We start from the raw sequence: 21,877 nt of genomic DNA on the forward strand, positions 1-21,877 counted from the left end.
GTGTCTTTGAGCAGATAAGAATGGAGGGATTCTGAATTAATTACAATTTAAGGAGGTATAACTAGCTGGAGGGACATTAGAGAAATCGAGCCTCAAGGTGATAAAAGCATTGATTAAAGCCTCGACAGCAGTTCTATGCAGATCTACCTGGAGTAACCTTGTAGCTATTCTGAATCCCATTTGGCTTGCCAGTAGGCTGAGCAACCACTCATCATTGCTTCCCCTTCATCTAATTGAGCTTTTGAAATAAGGCACAAGCAGGAGCTTGTGACTTGTAAGGGCTGAACGAACAATGTAAATACATTAACCATACACATCTTGTTATAAGTATGCCCAGTAGAAATTAAAGGGTCCAATTCCAGGACCTGCTAAAAAAAATCGGGTAGTCAAGCACCTGACTTCTGTCTGTAGCAGTTGGTCTGCTCTGCACTGTGGTTCTCCTGGTCTTCCATGGTTTGTGGTTGCTCATCCAAGTCTATGATAAAATCTCTGTCCATGGCACAGTTGTGCATGGAGCACATCACTATAATTTTGTAGACAGTTCCTGGAACATAATGTAAGCATTTCTCCTCCATCCTGTCCTGGCACTGGCTCAAGCATTAGCCTAAACCCATGAACCCATAGTTTTTTTTTAAATGCTAACTTCAAGCAACCAATGTTTTCATTTATGTAATCCAGTAGTACTTTCTAGTGGGCTGAAAAACTGTTAACATACTTTTACTTTTATGGCAACATGCAGAAAATACAGCCTTGTGTGATGAGGGTAGTAAGCAGTGCACAAGAAAAGTGAATATTTCATTGTTTTCAGTTTAGCTTTTGCACGTTGAACCAACTGACTAATCAAGATAACAGGACCAGCTTCACATGCAGATTAGAGTCCCCATTTCCTCAGTTATGAAAATTCAGATTATAGGATTTTCTACTAAAGAATGTTCTAACTAATCTGAAATTCAGAATAGTTTCTCAAACTTGAATGTTTGAGTCTGCCTGACTTCTACATACTATGTCATGGTACATAAGAAATAGGAGCCAGGAGTAGGCCATTCGGCCCCTTGAGCCTGCTTCGCCATTCGATACAATCATGGCTAATCTAATTGTGGCCTTAACCCCACTTTCCTGTCTGCCCGCCCCCCCCCCCCCCACCATAATCCATGACTCCCTAGTTGATCAAAAATCTGTTTAATCAGCCATGAATGCACTTAATGACCCATCCTCCACTTCTCTCTGGGATAGAGAATTTCAAAAGTCAAGGATCCTCTGAGAGAAGAAATTCCTCCTCATCTCCATCTTAAATGGAAGACTCCTCATTTTCAAACTGTGTCCCCTCGTTCTAGATTCCCCTATGAGGGAAAAAATCCTCTCAGCATCTACCGTCAAGCCCCCTCAGAATCTTATATGTTTCAATAAGATCACCTCTCATTCTTCAGAATTCTAATGAGTATATATCCTTATAAGACAACCCCTTCAAATCAACCTAGTGAACCTTCTCTGAACTGCCCCTAATACAAACATATCGCTCCTTAACTGAGACCAAAACTGTACACATTACTGTTAGTGCAGTCTTACCAATGCCCTGTACAGTTTTACCAAGACTTCCCTACTCTTATATTCCGTTCCCCTTTGCAACAAAGGCCAACATTCCATTTGCCTTCTTAATTACTTGCTGTACCTGTATGCTAACTTTTGGTAATTCAGGGACACCTGAATTCCTCCAAACCGCAGCATTCTGCAGTCTCTCTTCACTTAAATAATATACTGCTTTTCTATTCTTCACACCAAAGTGGACAACCTCACATTTCCCCACATGATACTCCATTCACCAATTTTTTTTCCACTCACTTAACCTATCTATATCCCTTTGCAGACTCTTTTGTCCTCCTCACAATTTTCTTCCCTATCTTTTCATTGACAGCAAATTTGATTACAATACAGTTGGCCCCTTTATCCAAGTCATTAGTGTAGGTTGTAAATAATTGAGACTGTTATGATCCAGCTGATACTACTGGACAAGTCAGATCCCAGGATGGAACTCGGCTTGATAGATCCTAAATTTTATTTTTTATCTAGATATGTGGAGAGTGGCCACTGAACAGTCACAGGAGTCAGCTGAAGAACTTCTAACAAAATAATATAACATTTATTAAACAAAAAAAGATAAACTATGTTACAATGCTCCTTCATCCACAACTACACCTTTACAGATATATACAGATTAATAAGGATAACACAAATTTCAAAAGCTATCTTATACTCCAATGTTCACAGTAAGTACACAGTCCATATCCCAATAGGTGACCTGTGGTCAGACACACCACCTTCTGAAACCAAGTGACAGATGCACCTCAAAAAGATGTTATGGGTCTCTCATCAACTGCGCCCCCCCCACAAGTGCTTGTCACACAGTGAGCCAACCGGTGTCACTGAACTCCATTTTTCACACAAGAGCTTCCAATCTCCACTCTTGAACTCACTCTGGAATCTTCTTTCAAACAGCGCTTCCTCTCAGACATCTTCCACAAGGTTGCACCTCCAGGGTTTTGAACTCTCCTTCTGATGTTCCTCTCCCCGAATCGCCACGTGCATTCAACTTCCTTCCACACATACTCTCTCAAATGCTCAGCCATGCCAACAGAACACTACTGCTTCACATGCCCATAGTAAAGAGCTACAGATCTTCAGCTGCCCCCTTGGACCTTCTGGCTTCCTGCACACCTATATTGCTTTAAATCTGCTTCCTGCAGCTTTCTACCTTTTTAAACTTGAAGCTTGGAGTCTTCCACTCTTCTCCTTGCTTTCACTTTCACAGAACAGGACCTTTTCCAGATTCCTGTCCTTTGTCTAGACTGCTCTCTTGGATCTTCCTTGTTCTACTCCCCTGATTTGGGGATTTTTTTTTAGTTTCTGGAACCTGCTTCTGCAGTTTTCTCTCTGTCCAATCTCTCTTGGCAGCTGGCTTCAACTTCAGTTTGGAACTTGCTATCTGTCCCTCCGCTGTTCAACTCTCCGGAATCCTAGCTTCAACTGAACTTTAGTTTGGGACTGGCGATATGCCCCTTCTAGGCTGCTTCTGCTGGCAACTGCTTCCAACTGAACTCAAACTGCTTCTTTTAGTTTTCTTTGTGTGTGTGCGTGCACGTGTGTGTGTTTCAAGGGTCATAAAACTCATGAGAAATGCAGGTGTACAAACAAAGCTTCAGATCTGCTGTCTGCACTCAAAAATGAAACTATATCCCAGGTTTCACCTTTCAACCGACAAATAGAAAAAAATATAAATTGAACTTAAACTTGAAGATATACCTTTTTCCTAACACACCCAAATACACATATAACTTACTTAAACTATCTCTAGTTCCTAACAAGGCCCCAGCACTGATCCCTATGGTGCTCCACTTGTTACAGTTTGCTAACTTGGAAATGACCCATTTATTCTGACTCTTTGATTCCTGTTAGTTAGCCAACCTTCTATCCATGCTAATATATTACCCCGGACACCACGAGCTCTTATCTTGTGTAAAGGTGACACCTTATTGAATACCTTTTGGAAATCAAAATACATTACAGCCCTGAGTTTTGTTCCTGAGTCAGGTACACAGAGACGAGAGAATTCCCAGCTCTGCGCACACGACCTTCAGAATTAGAGATCCACAGGTTGTGTTTTTATTCTGGGTAGTGGGGGGTGGTGCTGTGGGCTGGATTGGAACTCAGGCCTGCCGCCCCTGGAATGAGTGCGGAGGCTGCAGGTTGCAGAGGCAGGCTGGGCAGAAGGCCTACCTCTGTGTTCCGCCACTGTACTGAATTAAATTTTAAAAAACCCACCGACCCTCCATGGCCCCTCCTACCCCCTTCGCCAAGCTGTGCCCTTCTACCCACCCCTCATGGCCTCTCATATCACCTATGCCAACCCATGCCCCTCTACCCCCCCTCCATGGCCCCTCATACCCCTATGCTCCCCACATCGCCATGGCCCTTTATAGCTCTATGCCAACAGTACCAACTCATGCCCCCACCCACCACCCTTTGCCCTTACCCCCTCCATGCCAACAGGGTTGGTAGTTCTTTGACAACTGGACAGCTTATTGACAATTCTTTGACAGCTGGACAGTTCTTTGACAGCTTGACAGTCCCAATGAGTTTACGCACATTTTACGCACAATCATGTTTACCTTTAACAATCCCAAAGGGTGCCTTACCTCCTCCAAGGGTGTCCTGGGAACAGATTTAAAGGGGTACTTTACCTCTTTAAAGGGGTACCCTGGCTATTGAAATAAATCCACTAAGTTCAGACCAGCTCTTACGTGGCCTAATCTGCACACGCCTGGTTTCACACTCTTGGCCTACCAACATCCCACATCAGTGGAGGTAGCTGGTGACTTAAAGAGCCAGCTGCCTCCGTGAATCACATATGTGTGAACCCTGGCCTGACTCCAGTCCTGCCCCGCAAAAACTGGGAAATGCCGTGCTTGGGTGGGCTTAGAGTTTTCGGCCATTTCCAGGATTTTCGTGAAAATCTGGGCCTACATCTACTTTATCCATCCTGCTTATTACATCCTCAAATAACTCTAATAAATTTGTCAAACACGATTTTCCTTTCACAAAGTTAGTGTCCTAGGCTCAACCATTTTCAGCCACTTCATCATTCATCTTCCCTCCATCATAACGTCAGAAGTGGAGATGTTCGCTGATGATTGCACAATGTTCAGCACCATTTGTAATTTTTCTGAAACTGAAGCAGTCTGTGTTCATATGCAGCAAGACCTGGACAATGTTCAGGTTTGGGCTGATAAGTGGCAAGTAACATTTGCACCACACAAGTACCAGGCAATGAAAGAGAGAATCTTCCCATCTCCTTTTGACATTCAATGGCATTTCCAGCGCTGAACCCCCTCCCACCTCCATCAACATCCAGGGGGTTACCATTGACCAGAAACTGAACTGTACCAGCCTTTTAAATACTGTGGCTACAACAGCAGGTCAGGGGCTGGAAATTCTGCGGTGAGTAACTCACGTCCTTACTCCCCAAAGCCTGTCCATCATCTACAAGGCACAAGTCAGGAGTGTTATAGAATAGTCTCCACTTGCCTGGATGAGTGCAGCTTCAACAACACTCAAGAAGCTTGACACCATCCAGGACAAAGCAGCATGCTTGATTTGATGCCCCATTCACCACCTCAAAAATTCACTCCCTCCACTAAGGCATAATGGCTGCAGTGTGTACCATCTACAAGATGCACTGCAGCAACTCACCAAGACTCCTTCAATAGCACCTTCCAAACCCATAATCTTTACCAATTAGAAGGACAAGAGCAGCAGATGCATGGGAACACCACCACCTGCAAATTCCCCTCCAAGCCCACACCATCCTGACTTGGAACTGTATCTCCATTTCTTCACTGTTGCTGTGTCAAAATCCTGGAACTTCCTTTCTAACAGCACTATGGATGAACCTGCACCACATGGACTGCAGCTGTTCAAGATGGTAGTTCACCATCACCTTTTCGAGGTCAATTATGGATGGACAATAAATGCTGGCCTAGCGAAGGACACCCACATCCCGTGAAGAGAATTTTTAAAAGTTGACTGCCTGATCGTATTCTGATTTTCTAAATGTCCTGCTACTACTTCCATAATAATGGATTCCAGCATTTTCCTAATGGCAGATGGCTAACTGGCCTAACTGCTTTCTGTCTCCTTCCATTTTTGAATAGAGGTATTATATTTGTGGTTTAGCAATCGGCTGGGGTCTTCTCAGAATATAGGGAATTTCACTAAATTGCCACCAATGCATTATTTCCCTAGGATGCAGGCCATCAGTTCCAGTTGACTTGTCAGCCCTTAGTTCCATTAGTTTTCCTAGTACTTTTTCCCTCGTGATAGTGATTGTTTTAAGTTCTCACTTTTTTTCCCCCCCTGATTTTCTTCTATTCTTGGGATGTTTTTTGTGTCTTCTACTTTGAAGACAGGCACCAAATACTTGTTTAAAGCTTCTATCATTTCCTTGTTTCCCATTATTACTTCCCCAGTCTCATCCTCTGAGGGACCAACTTTTACTTTAGATGCTCGTTTTTTTATACTTGTAGAAGCTGTTGCTTTCTTTTTATATATCTTGTTAGTTTATTCTCATATTCTAATTTTTTCCTTTTTCTTTAGCCATCCTTTGCTATTTTCTAAAATTGTCCCAATCTTCTGGCCTATCATTAATTTTTGCAGCATTGTATGCCTTTTCTTTCAATTTGATACCATACTTTCACTATCTGTGGTTAACCATGCAAGTTATCCTTCTTTTGGGTCCTTCTTTCTCAATGGAATATATCTTTATTGAAAGTTGCATACGAACAAGCAGGAGTAGGCTATTCGGCCCCTTGAGCCTGCTCTGCCATTAAATAAGATCATGGCTAATCTGATAGTAACCTCAAGTCTGCACCCTGCCTATCCCTGATAACCTATCACCCCCTTGCTTACTAAGAATCTATCCACCTCTGCCTTAAAAATATTCAACGACTCTACTTCCACCGGCTTTTCAGGATGAGAATTCCAAAGACTCAAGACCCTCTGAGAGAAAAAACTTAGCATCATCTACGTTTTAAATAGGCAACCCCATATTTTTAAACAGTGATCCCTAGTTCTAGATTCTCCCACCAAGAGAAAATATCCTCTCCACATCCACCCTGTCAAGACCCCTCAGGATCTTATATGTTTCAATCAAATCACCTTTTACTCTTCTAAACTCCAGCAGATACAAGCCTAGCCTGTCCAACCGTTCCTCATAAGACAACCTGTCCATCCCAGGTATTGCTCTGGTAAAATCTCCTTAAGTGTCTACCACTGTTTAACTACCACGTTACCTTTTAACCTATTTTCCCAGTCCACTGTAACCATCTCCATCTTCATACCTTTGTAATTGCCTTTATTTAAATTTAAGACACCGGGCTGAATTTTGCTGTCGGCGAGCAGGGGGCAGGGCCCGCTCACTGATGCGTAAAATGACGCGGGTCCCCTGACGTCACCCTGCCCCATTTAAATCTTCAGGAAGGCGAGCGGGCCCACCAACCTGTTAATGGCCAATTGAGGCCACTGACAGATTCATTTAAACAATTAAAGGACCTGCCCATCTAACCTTAAGGTTGGCGGGCAGGCCAGGAGCCCCGGTGGGCAATAGAAAAAACATGAAACCTCATCCACCGGCGGGATGAGGTTTCATGTAGGAATTTAAAAAGTTTAATAAAGTTTTAGTGTAAATTATGAACATGTCCCATCTTGTGTGACATTGTCACATGAGGGGGACATGTTAAGGATGTTTTTTTTCTATTTTTAACTGTTTAGAACTGTCAGCGATCTCCCTGAGGCAGCACTTAGCCTCAGGGAGATGAGCTTTCTTGTGTGCGCATGCGCGAAAGAGCGCACTCTCGCTTTTGGGGAATCCCCCATCCTACCTGCACAGGAAGCACATAGCGCTTCCCAGCAGACGACATGCTGGGTGGGCCTTAATTGGCCCGCCCACATAAGATGGCAGCGGGGCCCGCTTCTCCGGTGGGGATCGGCTCCCTGCCCACCGGAGATTGGGTCGGGCTCGCCCACTCAGAAGGCAGAAAATTCTGCCCACTAGGTTTGAGTTTTTCAATTCTCTCAACATTTTACCTGCTGTATTCTTGACCTCAGCCATGTCCCCGATGGAGGGGCCATCCAACTCAAGTACTTTCATAAAGACAGGGAAGACTAATCAATGGGGTTAGCCAGCTTGAGTTACCCTTGCCCAGTTTCCATTAGCAAAGCAACATTTTGTGATCTACGACAAGCTTGATCATCCTTTTAGTGCTGCTGAATGACACGTGAGAAAAGAGGTGAACCTAAAAATAAGTAACGGAAGAATATATTCAAATGGAGTTTAAGAAGGTAATAGGAAGATTACCTAATTATAGTCAAATCCTGACAAGTTATTTTCAATAATCAATAATTTTAATTACTTAAAATGAATAACTAAACAAACTGAAAATTTACCAAGAGGAAAGTGGTATAAGGTTTTGATTTATCAGATAATTTGAAAGAAGGATTGTGAATTGTAATTCCCACCTTAGGTATCAATGTAGAGGGAAATCAGGTAAATATAAAGCAGAAAAATTTGAGACCAATTAAATTTAATAATGAGCTTTTATATTAGCGAAACACAGCATTGTTCTGAACTCTGCATTCTGATGCAAGTCAGTTTGTTTAAAGGAAGATGCTCATCTTTTTGGGATTGAACAGAATATAAAGAGCTTGAGCAGTTATTATTATAATATTGTACAGAAGTAGCGTTTTCATGAAATGAATAGCAATTTTTTGCATGATAATTAGCACTGTTAGAGCTAATAATTTACCAGTCTCCCTGTAAGTATTTGTGACCAATATTTAACAACATCACCCACATCCCAACCCCACTCCCCAACTTCCCACCATAAAACAATCATTCAAAAAATTAGGATCTTTCTGGGATAGGCTACTTCTTTATACTGAAACACAGCTTATGTGCTGCAGCTTGCTAGCTCTCTGTGTTTGGGAGAACCACATGCATCCAGCACCTCCCACAGTAGTGTGCCCAAGATCAGTAATCCACCATGTCGTGTGACCCTCCATCTATTGGGACAGCATGCATGCCTCTCCACTGTTGCGAGAATGTTTTTCTTTAGCAGCATTTAGATTTCGAAATTTGAAAGTGCAATACATACCAAGATCAGTGAAATAAATTATGACTGCTTTACAAGCAGCCAGTCAGCTATTTTGCAACTAACCTTGTCTCTGTATCCAGGGACTGCAGTAGAAACCACTGTTATGAAGTGCAGGTAACTGCACTTAACTGCAGGTATGGTGGCTACTTTTGATATACAGTTGATCACTGTGAACATGTATTACTGATTGGCTTTTTTCTAAATTGCACATGTAACTTGTCAAATTTATAAGATTTATAGTTCGTGTTCTCTTACCATGCTTGTGCTGGTACCAGTGTTGTATTTTATAAGTGATGGAAATCAATAGTGAATAGTCTATTTGGTTGATGTTATGGCTTTAAAATAAATAGGTAAATAAAATACAATACACCTTATAACCAAAATACAGTATAACTAGTATTGCAGGATTCTTACAGGATGAACTTCATTTATAATAAGAACAAAATCACTGCAGATACAAGAAACCTCAAATAAAACCAAAAAATGCTGCACTTACCCAATATCTGTGGAGAGAGAAACAGAGGTAACATTTTAGGTTGATGACCTTTCATCAAACCTGGAAAAAAATGTTGGAGCTGTAACAAGTTTTAAGCAAATGCAGTCAGGGAAAGTGAGAGATTGAGAGAAAGAACATAAGGAAAGGTCTGTGATAGGGTTGTGGGTTAGAATGATTAAAGCCTGGATTTTGTGGTGGTAATGATGGCAAAACTGTTCACTGTTGGTTCTCATCTGAGACTGAAAGCAACTTCTGGGGCTGAATCTTACCTATGTTGGGCGGGTGGGGGCAGGCGCAGAGCTGTGCGCTGCCATTTTACACGGGCGGGCCAATTAAGGCCCACCCAGCGTAACGTGCAGCTGGTAGTGCTCAGTGCTACCTGTGCGGGCGGGGGGAGGATGGAGAGTCCGGGGCCTGGAGCTGCCTAGAGATTGAATAGAGAATAAAACATTTTAATAAATGATGTAAAAATTGATTTAAACATGTACCCCATGTGACAGTGTCACATGAGCTAGGACATGTTTGTCAATTTAGCAAAATTTACTTATTTATTTAATTAAACCTTCAGGAAACCTCATCCTGTCCTTGGATGAGGTTTTTTGAAAAACGTGAAGGCTGCTTGGGCTCTTCGCCTGCCCACCAACCTTAAGGTTGGACGGGCAGCGTTGTCAACAACTTTAATTTCTTTTAAATGGCCTTAATAGGCCTTAACATGTCAGGCCCACCCCCGCACGCTGACGGCAATATTCTGGCCCTGGAGTTTGAGCATGTGCAGTTAAACACGGAGATCCAGAAGTTGCTGTCAATTATTCTGTGCTTCTCCTTAGGGTGCGCCTATGAATTTCCCCTGACTGCAATCAATTAGAACTCCCAATTTGATGCAGTTAGTCTTTCTGTAAAACCCTTGACAAAATGCATCTTATTGAATGAGGTGAATAACTTGGCTTTTAGCTGTTTACTAAGTTAATAATTATGAATGAACAATCTCCCTAGCAGTCAAAAGCTAATTGCTTATTTGTGGAATACTAAATTTCTCCATTATTTTAAATTCCAGATTTTATTTTTTTTACAAGTTCATTTAATATTTCGCCTTATACTTTAATTCCATGTGTACGTTCCACCCTTTATTTTGCTCTCTGATGTTTAAAAAATGAAGGATAATCAGTGCTTTTCACTTCCTGGCATGCTGCCTGTGTGAGATTTTTCAATGTGATTGGCTACTTACCTACTTAATGACACCACTGTTGTTGAATGCCATGCCTGGAGATTCCCTTGAGTTGGTGCCAGATTTAAACTGCTATGGGCCTGGGAGAGATGTAAGTGGCAACAGCTATCTGACAAAATGGAAACAGTGTTTATGGCCTGAAATATAAGAATTCATTGTTGGATGAGATAGGCTATTAAGTGCCTAATCAAAACATGCGTTACTGTTTCTTGAGCTTCTGTTAAATATTACTAGAACCATGTTTGAGGCCCAAGAGAGAGAGGTCAGAGTGGGAGCAGTGGGGAGAATTAAAATTGCAAATGACCAGAGCTCAGGTTCATACTCATGCACTGAACAGAATGTTGGGCAATGTGATCACCCAATCTGTGTTTGGTTTCCTCAGTGCAGAGGAGATTGCAGTGAATGCAGTAGATTAAATTGAAAGTAAACCCTTGTTTCACCTGGAAGGAGTGACTGGGGCCCTAGGTGGAGGGAAAAGAGATAAAAGAACCGACGTTAGAATCATAAAATCATAACAACACAAAGAGAGGCCATTTGGCCTGTGAAGCCCATGCCAGCTCTGCAAAAACAACTTGACTAGTTTCACCCCCTGCACCCTTTCACTCCCTGCACCCTTTTTCTGTAGCCCTGATTTTTTTTTCCCCTTCAGGTGCTTATCCTGTTGCTTTTTGAAAGCCATGATTAAATCTGCCTCTACCATCCTTTCAGGCAGAGCACTCCCCATTTTGTGTTTGGTTATTTTGCTAATAATTTTAAATCTGTGTCCCCTGATTCTTGACTCTTCTGCCAGTGGGAACATTTTCTGTCCAGACACCACCCACCCCCCCCCCCCCCCCCCATGATTTTTAAAACCTCTATCAAATCTCCTTTCAATCTTCTCTTTTCTAAGGAGAACAATCCCAGCATCTCCAATGTATCCATGTAACTGAAGTCCCTCATCCCTGTAACCATTCTCGCAAATCTTTTCTGTACTCTCTCTAAAGCCTTTACATCCTTCCTAATGTGGATATCCAGAGTTGAACACACTGCTCCAGTTGAGGCTGAGCCAGTGCTTTATAAAGATTCACCATAACTTCCTTGCTTTTGTACTTCATGCCTCCATTTCTAAAGCCCAAGCTCCCCTCTGCCTTTTTAACCACCTTCTCAACCTGCCCTGCAATCTTCAATGATTTGTGTACATTTCTCCCCAGGCTTCTATGTTCTTGCATTCCTTTTAAAATTGTGCCCTACAGTTTATATTGCCTCTCCTCATTCCTCCTACCAAAATGTATCACCTCACACTTCCCTGTATTAAATTTCATCTGTCATATAGGCAGGCGCCTGCCTATGTCCTCTTGAAACCTATCAGTATCCTTATCGCAGTTCGCAATAATTCGAAGTTTTGTGTCATCTGCAAATTTTGAAGTTCTGCCCTTTGTACCCAAGATGAAGTCATTTACATATAACCAACCATGATGAACCTCTCTGTAAACTTTCCTCCAGTTTGAAAAACAACCGTTCACCACTGTCACTCAGTTGACTTTGCATCTGTGCTGTCCCTGTCCCTTTTATTCCACAGGCTTCAGCTTTGCTGACAAGTCATATCAGCTGTGCTACCCTCATCAACATTCTCTGTTGACCTCATCAAAAAACTCAGTTAAATTAGTAAAAATCATTGCAGGCTTTCCTTAATTCATCAACACTTGTCAGGTGACTGTTTATTTGTCCCGGATTATAGTTTTTAAAAGCTTTTTCACCGCCAAGTTTAAACTAACTGGCCTCGTTTATCCTTACACCATTATTTTTTTAACAGGAATATAATATCTGCAATTCTTTAGTTCTCTGGCAGCACCCAATATCTAAAGAGGACTGGAAGATTACAGTCAGCACCTCCGCAATTTCTACCCTTCCAAACTTTCATTCCAACAGGTCCATTCACAACCCACAAAAATTAAGTTCCGTGCATCACCCTTGTGCTTGCTGACCTGCAGTGGCTCCTAGAACTCCATTTTAGAATTCTTACCCTTGTTTCCAAACCCCTCCATGTTTCCAATCTCTGTAATTTCCTACAACTCTACAACCATCTGAGACCTCTGACTCCTCTAATTCTGGCCTCTTGCATATCCTAGGTTTTTGTCGCTCCATCATAGGAGGCCATATATTCATTTGCCTAGGCTATTAGCATTGGAATTCCCTCCTTAAACTTCATCACCCCTCTTCCACCATCTACTCAAGTTAGATGTTCCTTAAAACCTACTTTTTTGACAAAAGCTCACCTGACCTAAATATCTTTTTTAAAAATTCTTTCATGGGATGTGGGCACTGCTGCTAGGCCAGCATTTATTGAGGACATTTAAAAGCCAATCACATGTAGGCCAGATAAGGATGGCAGATGTCCTTCCCTAAAGGGCACTAGTGAACCAGCTGGGTTTTGTGGATCTTCAGGCTTTTAATTTTTATTGTATTCAAATTTCACCATCTGCCAGGTCCCCAGAGATGTTTTGCAACATTAAAGGTGATATAAAAATGAAAATTGTTGGTGTTGAAATTGACTGGGACTCCTCACTGTCTCTCAGATGGCCTGGTAGTACTAGGATGTGTTTCCATCCAGAGTTAAAATGTACCCCAAAGAGCTTAATATGAAAGATGGAACATGATGGTGTTAAATAATAAACAAATGGCAATTAATTTTAAGTATGTTTATACAGCTCCATGAAGTGAATAGAGAATACAGATCCTTCCCTGCCATGTAAGCTACTTCCTCTTGCTCCATTTCAATCTCTGTAAATAATAAGTCAGTGAAAGCAATTGACAGTGTTATTTGGAAACTCGTGAATATTGTGTGCTTTCTCATTTACAAGGGTTTATCTTAAAATTGCTTTATTACAGAATAATTGTCTTTGTCAAAATTTGCAGGATGGTGACAACTGGGAAATCATTGAAGGATTAAAAAGCGGGCAGACCAATGTGCAGAAACCAGATAAACATGAAGGATTCATGTTGAAGAAACGAAAATGGCCCTTAAAAGGTTGGCATAAGGTAAGTGTCAGATAAGTTCGTTCTCAAGACAGGAAAATTTATCGATCTTTGATGCTTGATATTACAAATTAATTTTGAATAGAATCTTAAGATAATAAGACATAGGAGCAGAAATTAGGCCATTCGGCCCATCGAGTCTGCCCCTCCATTCAATCATGGCTGATAAGTTTCTCAACCCCGTTCTCCCGCCTTCTGCCCGTAACCTTTGATCCCCTTACCAATCAAGGATCTTTGATTTGTATGATTAACGCCTCTACTTCTAATTGTGGTCTATAGCGATTTACATTACTTGTAATTGTCATTTTAGGAAATGTTCTCATGTGGATTATTGCCTGTTGTACAATTGAGAGATGATTTTGCAAATAATATCATAGATTCAGGAAAATGAGTTTATACAATCAGGATGTTGCATTATACACTGGTTTGGTGTATATGTCCTTCTGGCATTAAACTATTTTAACTGAATCTGTTTTCCAGCTCCATTGTCCCCTGGTATTTAATTTAATCTGTACACCCAACCCAATGTTGTCTCTCCATACTTCCCTGTTTGAAAATTGACCAAAAGAGAAAAATGTAAAAATGAAAAGGAGAAGCAACAAAATTAGCTGAAGTGCAGTAAAGGAAGTGGTTATGAACAATAAAAAGACAAGAATAAGGAAAGTGCTTTGATAGAACAATTTCATATTTTTGAATTTCTTTGGTGTGTTTTTCTCACTTATATTCCTCCCTTCCTCTCTCTCTTATAACATCACAAGATAAATACAGATGGAAAAAGCATTTTTCCCGTTTCAGATTCTGCATTTAGAAGGGCCCTAAAGCCCTCCCACCATGACCTCCAGCTGCTTTTTATATTACTCCAGGATTTTCATCTCCACTGCTCCACCTGGAAGTCCGTTCCATCTGTTGATCCTTTTTAATATGCCTAAATTTGCCTTGTATTCATTTAGATGTCAGCAATGACCTGCTATAAAATCCAGAGCCTCCTGGGGCACTGGTGCTCACCATGTCGAGAGAGCTGATCCTCTACCTGTACACCCTGTGTTTGGAATTTTGCCTCCTTCAAATTGGATTTCTGTTCATCCCCTCTGCCCTTTGGAACACAATGCTGCTGCTGGTGGTGTTGTTGCTGCTCCTCTTGGTCTTTGTCAGAGTAGGAGGTAGCGCTGAAGAAACCCCCCCACCATGCCTTTGTTAAGGCTGGCAGCAGAAACATGCAATTGAAGGTGAGTGAAGTGCAAGGCAGGTGAGATAACTTCCAAGAAGTTGGAAATCACCATTTAAGCACTCTTTGAGAAGGAATTCTGAACAGCAGCCTCTCACCCAGCAGCTCTTCAGTTTCATTGATCAAAGGTTTCCTAGCCTGTCAGCTTCAATAAAGAAGCGCTCCCCACTGTTCACTTGCCTTGGTGACCCTGGTGATTTGTTGTCAACTTGGGAAATAAGTCTGCTGGCGTTAAAGCAGAACTTAATTGCCTATTACTATATTTAAATGCCATAGCCAACAGATGCACAGGGGTTTTACCATTCACCTTCAAACCTGCTAAAACCTAGAAGAGGGAAAGATAATATTGGGATGCCTACCCAATGTCAGTTTTAAGGGAACTAACTCCCCTCATGCATCTAAACCCATACCCACATGCCAGTAAAAAATCTGCCCTAGGAATTAGTTTTGTGACTCTTCTCTGATCTAGCTTCCTGCTTTGAAAGTCTCTTTGTGCCTGTGATCAGAACTGAACACATTGGGCTAGATTTTATGCTTCCCCCACCGGCAGGTTTGAAGGTGGAGGGATGCTGGTAAAATCCAATATGTGGCTTTCCTGCTGCCTCCGCGCCCCCTGACCTGCATGAAAATTTACAAGGGGGTGGTGGTGGCCACTTAAGGGCCTTATCCTGCCCCTGCTGCTATTTTACTTGCAGCAGGAGGAGGCTCATGCCATGTGGGAAGCCTGGCAGCTTTAGCTATACAGGCTGATGTCGGGCACAGGGTAGGGGAGTGACCTTCCTAGCAGGTCCCTTGTAACCATTGAAGAAAGCCCCAGCAAGGTCGCACTTCTCCCTTTACCCCCAGCCTCTGAAACCCAGCCGCCCCCATGCCCCTCACTCACCTTGTCAGCTTGACCCCTTATGACCTCATAAAGATATTAATCAATTAAAGCTAACATTCCATTTCAGCCCGTGTAAACAGGACCTTTGCTGAACTAATCCATTAGTGAGTCTTGGATAAAAGCAAAATACTGTGGATGCTGGAAATCTGAAACAAAAGCAGAAAATGCTGGAAAAACTCAGCAGATCTGACAGCATCTGTGGAGAGAAAGAAACAAGTTAATGTTTCAAGTCCGTATGACCCTTCTTCAGAACCAGTCTTGGAGCTCAGCCAAGCATTCATACCGAGGCCATCAACAGAAACATGTGGCCAGACATCATAAGTCATTTTTTCTTTGATCTGCTTTTGTAATGTCTGTATGTTTATTCAGACAAGATTAAAAGGCGTGAAGTAAAGATTGTTATTGAAACAATGAATGGCAATAGCTGATACAACCTTATAAAGGTTTCAAAGAACAGCTGTTTTTTTCAAAGCAGGTTTCCGAATGGGGGTTTCCATGAACATTTCAAGATGCCTTTGTTATTATATGATTTCTTGGCTCTGTACATAGTGCAGACTGGCTAAGGGGCCATGGAAGTGGCATGGTGAGAGCATGGGTAAGAGCTTTTAAACATGCCTTTCAGATGGTTCCCAAATCCAGCTTATGATTCACAATTCCTCTGAGGAGCCATGACCTATGAGCCCTTGAGAAGCTGGCCCAACTCCATGCAAATTGTGGGGGAGTGGTATGAGATGCCTACCCAATGGAACCAACCAGCCTGGGAATACAGGGTGCAGGCTCACTACCTGTACCCTTATTCTGTGCATCGGGAATGGGAGCAGGAATCCCAGAATCAGGCCCCACCTGCCATTTTTAAAGGCCTTTGGACTCAGCTTGACTCAGTGAAAATCTAATCTGTTGTGTTGAGTTTATGCCTTGTGATTGATGTAAATTAGAAACACTGTGGCTCCTGCCAACATAATATGGCTGCGCAACATGGCCGCCGATACCCATCTGCGCATGCGCACTGGTTCACGCATGCACCAAAACCCAATGACATCACTGCCGGAGCCTGCAACTCAAGAGTGGCAGAAGGGGAGGGAAGGATTTGCAGACTGGGAACTAAAATGCTGTCCTTGTGGGATATTTTACTGCAGTCATGTTGGTCAGTGTTTTTAAACTCTGTCTCAGTATCACAATAATGTAAATGAATTGTAGGTTGATGTGACTGTTAGATGATATTGCCCCATCTAACACACTCAGCAACCTACAACGTTAGACTATGGGTGGAATTTTCTGAGCACGCTGGCAGCAGGCGTGATTTGTGACATGCGCGGAAAATATGGCGCGACCTGCTTCACAACGGCGTGAAGGCAGGTCGCGATTGTCCGCACAGCCCACCAACAGTTGGTCACGTTTCCTGCCATCGGTCGGCGGGGAGCTAATTGTAATATATCGGTACATAATTAAAAGGCCATCCCACCAAGCTCTTGGAACCTCACCGTGTTGTCCATCTATGTCAGTGGGAAAGCGCGCCGAAATGTTTCACAACAGCACAACAGGCGACGTGCACTTGGCGACCTTCACTTTGGGGGAATTGAGGTGAGGGAGCAGCAGTGTTCTCCACAGCTCACCTGTTGTTTACAGACCTCAGGGGCGCCAAGGGGCAGGGGCAATTGATGCCTCGGAAATGACTGCTCAGGTGGGGGGGATGTCTGGGGTTAAGTGCTGGCCAGCTGCGGAGGCAACCATTGTCCGGGGGTTGGGAGGGTGGATACCGGTATAGACTGACCGTGCCTCTGCAACTGAGACAGATCAGGCGTACCCACAGTGATGTGATTGGGGTCAGGCCCCTAGCCTGCCCACCCGTGCAAGCATCATGGAGATACCAAAGAGCCACCAAGCACTCCATTGCTTACCCCACACCCCCGGTACAGACTTCGAGTCCATCACCACTTTATTGGACCACGGAGCAGTTAGACTGCACACATTGTACAGTCTCCTCGCCAATGCTGGCCATGTAGCAGTCACTGCTGGAGGTGCTCACAATCTCAGCATCCCGGTTTGGACCAGTTTGCCATGCAGCGCGCTCATCTCTGGCCATCCAAGGGGTGACCAGTGCTCTCCAGGAAGTGTGAAGGGGCAATCACACAGTGCCAGGAAACGAGTTAAGTACAGTCATGATAACCACGTCTCTCTCTCTTTCATGCTGCAGGAGGACCACGTCAGGATCATGGATCCTAGTGACCTAGCTGTATGCCTGATGGCCTACAGAGACTGTAGAAGATGGAGGAGAGAACGACTGAGGCTGCTGGCTGTGCAAAGGCAAGAGCAGCAACCTAATGAAGAAGGGGGTAGGATGGGTTCCTGCACACACGGCCCAGGAGCGACAGCAAGCCATGGCTGGTCAGCGCCTAGCAACACCCATGTTCTGTAGATGCCGCCTGCTATTCCTGCAAATGACTGAGAACCAGTGTCGCTGACGACCGCGCACGTCCAAGGATCTGGTGCCTCACAACTGCCACTTACTGCAGGACTTGGCAGCAAGGGGACATGGTGGGCATCCACTGCCAGTGGCTGTGAAAGTGACCACGGCACTCAATTTCTATGCCAGTAGCTCCTTTCAGGGCTCCACAGGTGACCTCTGTGGGATTTCACAATCCACCACCCACAAATGCATCCATGAGGTCACGGATACCATCTTCTTCATGACAAACAACTTTGTGTATTTCGCCCGGGACCAGGACAGCGAGGATGTAAGGGCCATTGGATTCTTCCTGATCTCGGGATTCCCACAGGTACAGGGTGCAATTGACTGCACTCATGTGGTGTTCATGTCTCTGTCACTACACTCAGTCAACTTCATCAGCCACAAGGGCTTCCACTCACTGTGCAGCTGGTGTGCAACCACCAGAAACGCATCCTGCAGGTGTGCGCACAATTTCCAGGGAGTGTGCACGCGCCTACATCCTGAGTCGCTCGCAGATCCCTGCAGGGTCCACAGAGGCTGCAGGGTGGCTCCTTGGGGGACAAGGGTTACCCGCAGAGGCCGTGGCTGATGACACCTGTGTAGGTAGCCCTTGACTGCAGCAGAGTGATGCTATAATGAGGCTCATGCTGCATCTCGCAACTTGTTGGAGCAGGCCATTGGGATGTTGAAGATGTGGTTCCGGTGCCTGGACCAGTCTGGTGAAGCCCAGTAATACAGCCCTCAGAGGGTGTCACGCATCATTGTCGTCTTCTGCGCCCTTTACAACCTAGCGGTGGAACTGAGAGAGTAGCTGGCTGAGGAAGAGATGGAGATGCTGCGCGTCTCCTCCAATGAGGAGGACGCTGACCAGGTTGGTGGTGACGATGACGGGGACGAGGCTCTCGCACTGGCTAGACGAGGCAGGCATGCTCAGGAGGCCCTCAGCTGCCAGATTTGTGGAGGATGATGACGATATGCAGTGAGGTTTCCCCATAGATCCTCACATCGCAGTTGTGAAAGTTAGACTCCAGTCTGGCTTATGGCAGCGCCATTACCCTCTGTGAGAATGCTCCCTTCATGGAAATGCAGTAAAAGCCCTAATAGTCGCTCGATCGCAGGAGGATGAGAACACTCCACAGATCTTCACGTAGCCTCAGAGAATGTCTAACTCCTGTCTGGCCTAGGGCAGCTCGCTTGCACTCCACGATCAGGGCCATCTCCAAGACGCAGCTATTAAACTTTAGATGCATCTGATTCTGTGTCAGCCTTCAGCACCTCAGCCCTTCAGGAGTTGGTGCATAGTATCACTAGTCACAGATGCTGGTGTATGGGGGCCAGCCCCACCTTAAAGGTGCTGAGAGCACACAGAGAGAATGAGAGAAATCTGTGGTGCTGCCCACTACATTCTGGCAGCAATGACCAGCACTGCCGAGGTGCAGGCATCTGTAATATTTCCAGGGAGTGTGAGGTTGGACCATCACTGTGGCCTGAAGGCTGCACAGAGCACAGGGAAGAGACCCTGGACTGAGACACCTGCCTTTTATCTTGTGCAGAAACGTTTCACATCTGAGTGACATGAACACTGCTCATCAGAACAAGAGCCACAGGCAGGGAGGCATTCTTAGGAGTTTATATTGACAATAGTGAACAGTATGTACAAGTGATTAATGCTGTGTGACTGCTTTCCCTAACTTTCCTAATCCTGCTGCTATGTCTTGCTGCTCCCTGGATATCCACAACAGAGGTGAAAGCAGCTTGCTGACTGTGACGACTTCGGCGGGCGCCCCCAGGAGGGCTGAAACTTGTTGGGTGCCGGCCTGCTTTCGGGGTCCTCCTGTGTGGCAATGGCACCTTCCTTGGCCTGTGAAGCTGGAGCTGTAGAGGTCAGAGGAAGAGGGGATTCAGATGGGCTGGTCACTCCGAGAGTCACCTGGGTGGATGGCCCTGGAGTGTGCACCTGCTGACCCTCCTACCTATGAACACCTGAGAGCCCCTGGCTGACTGTGTGAGCAGAAGGGGTGGCTGGAGTGAGATCGAGCTGCCCAGCACCCCTCTCATGTACACACTGTTGGAGGTCAACTATGGTATCAGTGGTAGGGTTGAACCCGCGCATCAGTGCAGGAGTGACATCCTGGACCTTACATCTCGATGGCAGCCGCCATCCTGCCGGTGTTGACCTCGGTGCGTACAATGCTATCACCTCAGCCTGAAGACAGATGGACTCCTCCATCATTCTGGACTTCAGCAGTCCTGTGTGCCGGAGACCTGGGAAGTCTCTGCCTCTGCCTGCTGTCGATCAGAAAGTGTGACCTGCTCACCAGATTGTAGTCCCAAGGCTACTCTAAAGCTAGCTCCCATTGAGATGTGTGTCTCTGTGCTGGTGGAGGTGTGGGTGAGCACTGTGATAGGAATTCAAGGAGGGAGCCTTCAGATTCCTCTTCAGAGGTTTTTCAGGGCTTGATTGGAGGCCCTAGGTCATGGACTCTGTCGGCTGTTTGGCAGGTGCGCCTGTGAAAGCAAGGAGAGATAATTAGTGCATGGCAGTGGCCTGTGAAAGAGGACACATCATTCATGGCATGGTTGTCTGATGGATGTTGTACTGCTGGATCCTCATCCACACTTGGCAGAGGAGCGCCAACCTCACCGTCACCGTCAGCATAGGACTGGTCCCCGTCATCGCCAGCCAGCTGGATGGTTATGTTTTCGAATTCTGTCAGATCTTTGATCTCTGGCATCCCTCCATCTATCTGCAACTTTTCCCTCCTGTTGTGTGGCAGTTTGTCCAGCATGGATAGAGATGGGGAGAGTATATCAGGACACCTGCCAGGCCAGATGATAAGTATGCCTGGCCTGTGTGGGTGGTGAGTGGATCCATGGATGGGATGAGGACAATGACGGTGTGTGTGAGAGAGTGAATGGTGATGTCCCTTGCATTGGCAATGAATGAGGGCTCTGTGGATGTGCGATGGGTTTGTGAGCTGGTGGCTGCCTTTTAAAGTTGGCGGGTGGCGTGATGCAACAGCGAGGTGACATCAGGTGGGTGATTGAGAGCCCGCTCACCACGGAAACAGCGTGTGTCGCGGAAGTGAATAAATAATGCAGGTTTGGGACGATATAGCGTGAAATCTGCTATTTTTGTTGGTGGGTGCGCCTCCATTTTACCCGTCCACTACTGCATTTAGTGCAATTCTGGGAAAATTCCGCCCTATATTGCCCCATCTAACACTCTCAGCAGCCTACAGTGTTAGACTATATTGCCCCATCTAACACCGACCAACATGACTTCAGTAAAATATCCCACAAGGACAAGATTTTAGTTTGTCTGCAAATCCCTCCCTTGTAACCCCCTGTAAAAGGAGTTTTCAAACTCCATCACTGTCAGTCCAGGATAGAAATTCACAACTGCTCTTCCTGCTGCCAGTGATGACCATGCATGTGCCCTGTTGCGCATTCCCCACTATAAAATATGACAGCCGTTAATCCGGGCTTGTCATCAGCACACAGCTGCACTTGCAAGACGTTGGCAGCAAATGCAGCCAGTTGGAAACCATACCAACCTACATGGAAAATATATGTTCAAAAGAATTGTCTTCAAGTACTAATCTTAAAAAAATGATTTCTAGAGATAATTTAGAGTTGATTCAGTTGACCTCTAGATTTTGAAATTAGTTAGTTGCCCCTTTTTCTCATCTGCATTCAGTTGTAGTGTAATGATAAAATATATATAAATGAACTTCAAAAAGGGCATTTTTTTCTTCAAACACTTGGATATGCAGGACATTGTATAAATGCTTTACTACCATCGATTCGATTGTTTTGGACTTTTAGTCCTTACAAATTTAATTACAGTTAACTTTACAAATTGTATCTTAACCTATTAAT

At 44.4% G+C, this 21,877-nt stretch overlaps 1 protein-coding gene across 3 annotated transcripts in view; it reads left to right on the forward strand.

Moving 5' to 3' along the window:
* Positions 1–21,877, forward strand: part of osbpl6 (oxysterol binding protein-like 6) — a 172,007-nt gene that overhangs the window by 57,410 nt on the left and 92,720 nt on the right. For all 3 annotated transcript variants that reach the window (XM_041201528.1, XM_041201531.1, XM_041201530.1), the window contains exon 3: positions 13,319–13,441. In XM_041201528.1, the coding sequence (XP_041057462.1) occupies positions 13,319–13,441 (123 nt within the window). The remainder of the gene's footprint in view (positions 1–13,318; positions 13,442–21,877) is intronic.

This window comes from Carcharodon carcharias, chromosome 12 (assembly GCF_017639515.1).
Source record: "Carcharodon carcharias isolate sCarCar2 chromosome 12, sCarCar2.pri, whole genome shotgun sequence".
Lineage (NCBI taxonomy): Eukaryota > Metazoa > Chordata > Chondrichthyes > Lamniformes > Lamnidae > Carcharodon > Carcharodon carcharias.